Genomic DNA, 10957 nt, shown 5'->3' with positions numbered 1-10957 from the left:
TAAGATATTTAGGACTGGGGACGTCTGCTGCCCTCAACAGTGATACAATACAGTACTATTTCGGCGCGGATCGGACGTACCACCACCACCACCACCACCCACCGTGGGAGTCGGTCGTTTATTGTTTAAAGACATTTGGTAAAAATAAAATATCGATTAAAATATGAAAGAAGGATATGCGTTTAGCCAGAATAAACCACCTGTACAAGAAATTAAACTAGTTTGTTAAATTACAATATAAGATCAACATTCATATCCTTAAGTGTCACTCACCAATGAAAGACCCCTCGATAGCTCAGTTGGTAGAGCGGAGGACTGTAGAGTTTATACAAAGACATCCTTAGGTCGCTGGTTCAAATCCGGCTCGAGGGACATTTTTTTTTCAGTATACATAAATTCATTTTTTTTATGTATATTATGTATGAATAATTAAAATTTAATTTTTTAAGATTTAAATTATTTTTTTATAAAAACACTTTTTTTTATATAATTCAATTTATAATAATTGATTGACACTTTTGTTGCCACACTTCAACATGAAGGTGCATAATACAAACCTCCCAATTCTCCTGATAATGGCGGGAGGCTCCCAATATTTTAATCATCTCCCGCTAAAATGCAATTTCTCCTGATTTTTTTATAAAAAAAATTCTCCCGATATGTTTAAATTTATACTTTCCACTACTCTATATTGATATGAGAATAGAAAACATAATATATCGATCCGTATAATTTTTATAATCCATTCATACATTGTTTAATTACTGAAATAATAAGTTGTCAACGCATTTTTCTCCTTTGGCATGTATTGCACATTCCAATATTTTTAGTTATCACACTGCCCTCTATGGTTTGATATAGTATTATAGTGTCCTCTATAGTTTAATAAAAGCTCCCAATATTTAATTTTTCCAAGTTGGGTGTTACAGTATATTAACTACAATTTTAGAAGGGCATGTGATTATTTAATTTGGATTGTGAAAAGAAATTTGTCTTTGGAAAAAATGTGTGCATTTTTAACATTGGGGGAGTGTGGTCACTATAAAGCTAAACAAACTTTATGCTCAAATCACACGTACATAAAAAAAACAAAGGCAGAATCAAATTGTTTAACTGATCACATTTAATTCTTATTGCTAGTTCTTCAAGTTGTTCACAACAACAAAAACAAACAAAAACTTAGAAAAGGAAAATGTCATGGAAATACACGACACCCAAGGCATTTACATTGGTCACAAGAATAAACAATATTAGTTCTACACGTTTTACATGGATAAATTAATACATAATCACACCAAAATAATAGCATGTAAATAAAGGCAGTTGAAGAACAAATGAAGAATGATAAAAATTCATTAAATCAGTTAGCGACTCTAAACGTATTACTACAGTAGCAGCATCATAAGAGAACAAACGTTTATTTCTGTAACATTTTTTTACACAAATAATAAAGATAATTATATTTTCAATAATAGTTTCTAAATCTATCTAAGCCATTTATAATTATTAAAAATAGGCTAGTTATATATTGATCTTGAATGGCTAAACTCTTACATACTACTAGTGTTTGGCAAAATACTAGCTGTTGTATAATATGCATATTACACATTAAAAGATAAGTTAGTATTTACAGTACATAGGTTGTAAAAGTAACAATTCATGTTCTCAAGTTTAAAAAAAGAACTTGAAGGTTTCAACAACAGCACATGAGTTTGTGAATTTATCATTTATAACAGCAGTTAAAAAAAAAAATCTTGACATGCTATTTATTTTGTTAATGTGGCGAAAGAAATAATTTTCTATCACAATAACAAGGGGTAAAGAACATATGATTTGAATTAAGAACACAATGTTTAACTGGTTATCATTAAGTAAGCAAAAATTTACTATTAGTAATCATACTTTTATTGTGCAAAGTTAGACATTGTAGAGTCATAGCCACAAGAAATAAAATGGTGCTGTGATCTCAAAAAATAATTGAACAATCTCTGTGCAAGCCACAGGGTTGTCAAAGGCCTTTGTGTAAAAGTGGTCAGGTCAGGTTGAAACAAAATTGTAAAATTGCACATATGGTTTTTTATATTTCTAATCATTTCTATTAATACAACATTTTAATTATTTATAATCAGTGTAGTTGACAAAAGTTATAAATAAAAAAAAATTGCATTTATTATTTCAAACTTTAATACCTAGCAAACTTTGACGTGAGATCTTTAAAATCACAGTCTACGTCACTGAAGGCTTTTTTGTTACACCACAAAGATTAATTTCATTTGGCAAATTCACAAACATCAGCAAACTAGTTCATGTCAAGAAGCTTAAGCTTATGCAAACTAATTCTGTGGTTTGCTAAAGTGGTGTTGTTGTTTGTACACTGGCAAACTTTTCTTGCCAAACTTGGAGATTGCTAGTGTGTAGTGGTCTCCTCTTTGTCTTGTAATTTAATACATTTTTATATTTAAATTAATCTTCATTCCGCAAATTAAAAAGAATGAATACTGGATTAAAAAAAGGTATGAATGACAAAAACTAATAAAAATTAAATTAAAAAATACATTTAATTGTTGTTTTATATTTTCTCAGTGAAAGTTTCTAAATTGAACTTATAGGCTTACATAGCTGGATTCTCCCTGTAGGACACAATGCATGAACGTACAAGAAACTCAGGTAATTCGACCAATCAGGGACAGATTTTATCCAAACTACTGTATTGTGATTGGTGCGTTGAGTGAACATCCTTGTATTGCGCCATTGTTGAAACCAAGCTTAAATCACCATAATAACTATGAAATTCTCTATGATACAATCATTAACAAAGGTGTGACACTACTAAATGGTTGGAAAAAAACACTGAAATGATAAACAAACATAAATTATATTTATATTATCTGTAGCAACAAACCAACAAAAAATATATAAATATCTATATTTCATATATTAATATCTATAAATATACACAAGAGATAAAGTAGTAGAATTGACAATTTAATAAGCACATTGTGCTTATTTTACATACGGTATTTGCCCACAGGTTGGCATGACAACGCCTGACCTGATATAGGAACTATATAATGAGAAAATTAGGTAAATATCGATGTCATCAGGGTCGATAAAAATGTTTCATAATTTTCAAATTCCGTCAGATCATCTAAGCTCTTCCCTTAGGTTCTGGTAAAGATTTTGTGCCTACATTTTCATTTTATTTATTACCAACTTCTTCTTGGTGAAAAGATATCTTAAATAAACAGTACTTAACAAACCAACTCCAGAATAGAACTTTTCAGCACACAATCGTGATCAATGAGATGACCTAATCAATCATTCTAAAACACAATCGCAACTGTGATCATTACAAAAACCAATTTATAGAGACAACCATTATGCACAAGTATAATACAACTTTATATATAAACAAACTAATAATAATTCCTAGCAAATTAGCCGCCATGATCTCAACAACATTTCTTTTATATTTGCAAAAATAATATTTTTGTTTGTTTTTTTTTCCTACTAAATATTCAATGTGCACAATTTATATATGAAATAAAGCAATGAACACATTAACAAATTACTGTGTTTAATCACGGGGTAAATATTATTAATCCATTATTTAATTTACCTAACTACAGTAAATAGCACTGTTTTATCCCATTATTATTATATTTTGTAGAAAAATGATTTATTATTAATATTACTAAAATTAATTTTAACTACCATAACAAATGTGGTAACAAAATATATACTTAGTCCTGCTAAACTTAATTAAAACCTGAAATGAATGACAAGTTTAAATCAGTTTCACTGATGTAAAATTTACACAAAAAAATATACTATTAACTTAAAACTGTACACACATTAACCATCAAACTCGCCCTATATTTTTGTCTTGTATACTTGCATCTGTACACAGAATAAACTATTTCTTCAAATATAAATTACTGAATACTATGTATAATAGGTGGATCATTCATAAATCAAGAAAGTGACATTAGCATTTACATTTGAATAGGCCTACATCTTTTATGACATCATTCATTCATTTTCATTATTCATATCAGCATTATTGATTTTAATGATCCGGTATATACTTGTGCTGTTTGCAAAAATATAGAAATTGAAACTGAAAATTGTGTAGCCACTTGCAGTAGCTACCCCAATTCCAGTACTTGGACAAGATACAGTAGGGCTTTCACTGAGGTAAATTAGGATATTTTTGTCCAAGACAATAGATCATTTTTTGTGAGAACAAAGGCTTACAAATTTAATAAAGCCCAGTAAACAGTCGTCCCCTTGCAGTCCAAATCACCTATGCTTCCATACACCAGTGATATATTCTCAACATTGTTACTTTTAATCAACTGAGTTTTTCCAGTTGGGAATCAAAATGTTGAGAAAACAAGTTTATGTTGCTTACCTACCACCATCAAAATTCTATAATTTAATCACTTATGAGTAGCACTTTTATTTCAGAATGTTCTCTCAATTTCTGAACGTTAATTTCCCATCAGCTTGTGAGCAAAGAGTCACCTTGATTTAGACACTGTAGACAAATTTAATTTTATTTTCAGATACATAGAGTTATGCTTTCATATCGCAAGCAAGGTCACATTATACAGTAGCATCATAACTGTGAAGTGTACCGACTTAACGCTTTCCTTACAAACTGAAGTGAAACAGATTGGGCCAAATATCTGGTATGCAAGAGGAAGGAATTGGAAGTCAAAATCATTGATGCATGACTATTGTATCGTAAGAGTCATACACTAATCTTGTACTTACAGTAGAGCTACAGTAACAAATGAAAGAGCTTCCACTCATTTTACTGGTTCAGACATATGGAGCTGTACGCTGCGTTTGATACGAAAGCATAATTCCACAGGTCTGAACAGACCTTAAATAACATTCACATTGTTTGATCTATCTACTATAATCAATTATAATATATTACAATAATTCTTTAATAACATTTTACAGGATTTAAACTGATATCCTCACACACATACAGTAACTGTACTTTCAAATGGAACCTAAAAATATGATTCTAGTAATATTTTTTTTGTACAGCACCCAAAAAAAGTAATGCCATCTTAACATGATAAACATATGGTAAAAGCTTTTAAATATATTAGATCAGCTAAAAAAAGATAAACTTTAACATTTACAAGCATTTTTAATACACTTTTTCCGTTTACAGTACAATCCCTCTATTCAAGGGACACCCCTATTCAAGGGACACCCCTATTCAAGGGACACCCCTATTCAAGGGACACCCCTCTGAAGGAAATTAGGTCATGAAAGTGTCCCCTTAATAGGGGTTCTACTGAATTTGGTTATGGGAGAAAAAATGTTTACAAAGCTTTTCACAGTTGTATTATTTCAATTTACATTGGGTTAAACTTTAAATATACACCTTCATACCTAATTTCTGCTAATGATACTCCATATAAATTATCTTAGCCACATTAAATAAAATATATCTGGTTGATTATACAATTATAAACATCAGTTATATTATACTATATTTCATATTTTTAAAAAAGTGGAATTTTTACTACAGATTTTAAAATTTTACATTTAAATTTGTTGACTATTCACTAGACGTACCATTCTTTAGAAGCATATCCTGGCGGAAGTTGTGATTTTGGTGCTTTTGCTGGAATAGTACCGTTACGTGTCGGCAGGAGAGATGCCCTTACAGTTTGTAAATCAAAATTACGACTTTCATTAATTTTATAAGAGCCTTCGCTACGATTTCGATATTTATATAATAATAATATGACTAAGAGCATAATGACAACACCACCGGCGGCGATGCCTATGATCATTCCAGTTTGCTCAATAAAAGATGTACTAGTTTGAGCTTGTCCATCAGGATCACTTGGACTAGGACTAGGACTTTTTCCGGTTCCCTTGGCGCCTGCTGAAGTTGATCTGTCGCCGTTGATAACAATTGTAGCTGTAATAATAGAATCGGTTGGATTTTTATTAATGAATGGGTCCTGTGTGGCACCTGACCCTTCTACACAATCTTCATCATCATCAGCACAAATAAAAACAGATTGTGTTGTTGCTGTTCGTTCAAAAATGCCTGAAGAAGTGTCCTCAACTGGGGAAATTTTACCAGAACCCTTACTTCCTGTTGGTACGAATACGCCTTCCATGCCTAAAAAAACAAAATAAAAATACATTTTTGGTATTGATGAGAAAACAAGTGTCAAGTTGAGTGGTAGATCTGTTACAGGAGACAAGTGTCAAGTCAAGTGGTAGATCTATTAAAGGAAGGGTGCCACAATTCAAAGCCAAGAAAACAAGTTCAGTGTACACATCTGACCCGTGTGCACTTTAAAGTACCCAGTGCATCTTTCAGAAAGTCGAAAGACTGATTATTCTATTAAACTAGATGAATTAAAGAGAGCCCTATGCTTTCAATGAATGAAAATATTCTCCCCATTTAACCTATAAACAAATATAAAACATTAAATATTGAATATTAAATACATTCTATTCAAATTTAGGAAGGTTTAAAGGTCAGGTGCGGGCAAAAAATTTCTATTGATCATACATTCCAATAATTATCAATTAGACCGGCAGCCCAGAGACATTTGGTTAGATGAGCTAGGTACCAATATCTGACTATTTGAGTGTGTTGGGGGTCACTTGAAGTGAATGAAAATGGGAGTCTGCCGGGTACCCCCTGCTGCGTCTAGACCGGGGGGACCCCGAAACGTGCTAAAAAATCGGCACAGGTTAGATGAGAGAGATACCACCTAATTTTACCACCATGGGATGCCCATTGGCATCCTTATAACAGTATCACAAACGACAGACTTTTTCTCTGCTGCAAAAGGCCCGCCAGACCCCCCGAGGGAGGGCCTAAAATGGGGTTAGCATAGATGAGTGAGGTACCACTCAAAATCAATTGCAAACGAACAAGTTGTGTTCATACAATACTAAATGGATAACAACAGACTAATTGTCTGCTGCACCGCAAGTGCCAGACACCCTAAAGTTAGACTAGAGGCCCCCCTTCCCCCAACTAACCCAGCTTAGATATTGTAGATACCACCAGCAACCAATGTTATATGATTTAGCACATGTAGGCAATACCAAATGACCTATTACAGACTATCTGTACACTGCCTTGGCCCTGGCAGACCCCTCTAAAGTTAGACTAGAGACCCCTCTTTCCCCAACTAGCCCAGCTTAGATATTGTAGATACCACCAGCAACCAATGTTATATGATTTAGCACATTGTAAGCAATCACCAAATGACCTATTACAAACTATCTGTACACTGCCTTGGCCCTGGCAGACCCCTCTAAAAGTTCGACTAGAGACTCCATTCCCCCAACTGGCCTAGCTTAGATCTTGTAGATACCACCAGCAACCAATGTTATAATTATGATTTAGCACATTGTAAGCAATACCAAATGACCTATAACAGACTATCTGTACACTGCCTTGGCACTGGCAGACCCCTCTAAAGTTTCCCCATTTACCCCAAGTATAATAGCTTACCTTAGATATTGTAGATACCACCAGCAGCAAAAAAAAAAACCACCAATAACAACATATTTAATTGAATAAAGTTTAACTTTAACCGAACTAACACAAAACAATTGAAAATATATCACATCAATGACGATAAAATGACCATTACCATTTTAAAGGGAAAAATAGTTTAAGAGTTTCACTTCAAACTTATATAAGCCAAATATAAACAAGTACGGATTCGAGTAAATTTAGCATTCCTGCTAAGAATTGTGAGGATCTGGAATTCCTTGCCTTTGAATGTCAAAGATACATTCGTCTGTAACTCTTGCAACCTATTTTAAGAGAAAGCTTAGTAATCACCTTAATCAAATTCAGGATTGTAGTAACTTAATCCAAAGTGATTTGATTAATTAATAGTTGGTAATTTTAAATGCTGTATATTATAATCTTAATCCTCTATATATATTTATATTTATATATATAAATCCAAAGGCAAATAACTGAAAAAATGACAATGCTGTGGGTATCAGTGGCTGAATCTCAATGGAGATACAAACAAAAAGTGAAAAGCTAAATCAAAAGGATAAAGTAAAACAGCCAGAAACGTTAGCAGAGCTTTCGGGCAACACTAGCCCTTCATCATTGCAAGTGAAGGATAAGAGCTGGCAAGTGCTGCCTGGGTGGACAGGAATAAAAGAAATACAACAAAAGGAGACAGGGTGGAGTCTGAATAAGAGTAGAAAACAAAGAAGGTAGCTTGGTAGAGATACAGTATAAACAATTTTGGAATGAAACTAAACATGGCCAACAGCCATAAGTCGCGTGCTAAAACGCATAGTGATACCGGACCGACAGACAGACCGACAGACCGACCGACCGCCGACATAGTGAACTATAGAGTCGCGTCCACGCGACTAAAAACAGCTTAAATGGTGGTTAATATTGAAACTTAAATTTAGGTAGACAATGGAATAATTTTACCAACCTGGGAGTATGTTTCTAATGTTAAGTACAAAAGGTTTTGTGGTTTTAAGTTGTAATTCCCAGTGGTTTTCCTTGTCTTTGCAAGTTTTGTCGCTCCATTTGACACATGGAATATTGCAATAACTCTGAAATTTGTTATCGAGTGACCAGATGAATTAAAATGTTCGGCTACAGGTTGAACAAGCTTTAATGTGTTGATAGCTGATCTGTGTTGTGTCATTCTCATACGGAGAGTGTTTTTTGTTTCTCCGACGTACTGTTTGCCACAAACACCTACCTATTTCGGTATTCGTGTTCCCGCCCGTAATTTAAGAAACAATAGTATCCTTTGTGTTCCCTTTTGTAGAGTCAATGTTCTCAAAAGTGGTTACATCAGTAGATTAAGTTTATATTATAATAGTTTAGTCCAGGCCCATCCCCATATTGACATTTTAAATTCCAATCTTTATCTGTTTCGTCGTAATTTTAGTGTTTCTGAGTTGTTGTAATTGTTTTGTATCTGTTAAACCAAGCTGTAAGTGGCGGATTGTCTTATCCGAAAAATGCGGCCAGTTTGGTTACTCTTACATTTTTCAGTAGAATCAACCAATGAACAAGTTTTGCAAGATTTGCCGCAAAGGTGACTGCCCAAATTTTGACTGTCATGAGAGTTAATTTCACTCTTACATTTGGATCTGACTAATATATCACGAAGGTTGGGAGGTCTACGAAATGCAATAATGGGTGGTTCCGGAAAAACAGTCCTGAGACGTTCTGTGGACTGTAGAATGGGCATATGTTTCTCAATAAATTAATAGCCCCGTAATGGAGGCAACCTAGGTTGATAGGTTTGTAATTTCTACTCCGGAGATGTCCGGTTAGTTCTTCGGTACGATTCTGAAAATCTAAATCTGAAGAACAGATACGTCTGATAGGTAATGCTTTACTGTTCGGTATGTTTTTAGTACAATGTTGGGGATGACAACTGCTAGGGAGCAGGTACATATTTTTATCAGTGGATTTACGGAATAGGTCAGTTTTGAGAGTACCATTTTCTATGGTCACTATAGTGTCCACAAAATCAACGCTACTTAGTGGATTTGGTAACTGTAAATCTTAGGATCGATGGAGTGTTTTTTTTTACCATCACAGAAATAGATTTTGCCACCTTATCCGCAATTTCCGGGGTGGGTTCCGTTGTGAGTTTACGATATATAATGAAGCTGTCTTAAGGATTCCTCTTAATAAAATTTGATGTACATAGCAACAGTGGCAGAACCTTTATCAGCGGGTTTAATGATGATATCATTACGCTGACGCAATTTGGCAATGGCCTGCCTCTCTTGTTTTGAGATTGTCACGTTTATCTGGACTCGGGATGTAGTTTTGTACATCCTCCTCAATAGCCTGGATAAATGTTTCTAAAGCTGGACAACGATTTTTAGGTGAATTCCAGGAACTTTTTGGTTTAAATTTGTTAACGTTGCCTTCGTTTTGCGTGGTGCTGCTGTCTGAATCAGCAAAATATTCACGTAATCGTAATCTTCTAGAAAAAGACTCTATATCCAAAGATAGTTGTTGTGCGCCGACCTGCCTTGGTTTTGGGCAGAATTTAAGTCCTCGGGAAGGAAGTTTTTTCTCTCCTTCGGAAAGTCGACAATTAATTTCAACAACTGAATCAGAGGTGTTGCTCTGATTCTTGTTATATGTCCCAACGAACCTTCTGCAGGGTTTCCTAAAAGCCCTGAAGTCATCCGAAGGTAGAGTCATTTGTTTTGAAATGACCAAGTCTGCATGGTAGACCAAATTTGTGATGTTCCCTTCGGGCCATTACCGTTGATTGTTTACGGCAGTCATTGGCGATAATCCTGAATTTGTTTTGAAACTAGGATGCAGGAAGTTCTCTTTTCAACTTCTTAGTTCTAGAGTGAATTTCAACGTCAAACTCAGTGAGGATTTTGCGGCAATTGTCAATTTGGATCTCATTGAGATCTCTAATTTTGTTCAAATACCTTTTTTAATAGATAGAGTACTACATATCTACATAAATAAAGTACATAAAAAAAAATAATATATATTTATAATTTTTTTTTATATATTTTTTTCGATCGAGATACGGTATTGTTAAGTCTATCTGAAGATCGTTTAACGTGAAACACCGTGTAATAGACGTCCGTGTTCCATCTACTTTATAAAAATATATATTCGCTCTTGATTCCAATTGAGCACGTTTGCAGCCTCAACGCATCTATATAAGACTTGCACTGATGAAGGGCTAGTGTTGCGCGAAAGCTCTGCTAACTTTTCTGGCTGTTTACTTTATCGTTTTGATTTAGCTTTTCGCTTTTTTTTTTGTATCTCCATTGAGATCCAGCCACTGATACCCACAGCATTGTCATTTTTTCAGTAATTTGCCTTTGGATTTATAAATATATATATATACATATGAATACAGGATTAAGATTATAATATACAGCATTTAAAATTACCCACTATTAA

General features: G+C 33.8%; 1 protein-coding gene and 1 non-coding gene across 2 annotated transcripts in view; one reads left to right on the top strand and one right to left on the bottom strand.

The window, feature by feature from the left end:
* Positions 1 to 284: 284 nt before the first annotated feature.
* Positions 285 to 372, top strand: Trnay-gua (transfer RNA tyrosine (anticodon GUA)). The gene is given in 2 exon segments: positions 285 to 321; positions 337 to 372. It is a non-coding gene; the product is annotated as a tRNA-Tyr (tRNA).
* Positions 373 to 1100: 728 nt separating this feature from the next.
* LOC140061237 (neurexin-1a-like) overlaps positions 1101 to 10957 on the bottom strand; it is a 73106-nt gene continuing 63249 nt past the window's right edge. Inside the window, exon 18 of the mRNA XM_072107747.1 lies at positions 1101 to 6163. Coding sequence (XP_071963848.1) covers positions 5595 to 6163 — 569 coding nt within the window. The 3' untranslated portion in view covers positions 1101 to 5594. The remainder of the gene's footprint in view (positions 6164 to 10957) is intronic.

The sequence above is a fragment of the Antedon mediterranea genome, chromosome 10 (genome assembly GCF_964355755.1).
Source record: "Antedon mediterranea chromosome 10, ecAntMedi1.1, whole genome shotgun sequence".
Lineage (NCBI taxonomy): Eukaryota > Metazoa > Echinodermata > Crinoidea > Comatulida > Antedonidae > Antedon > Antedon mediterranea.
The sequence above is the reverse complement of the archived record's forward strand: the minus strand, read 5'-3'. Positions and strand labels throughout refer to the sequence as shown.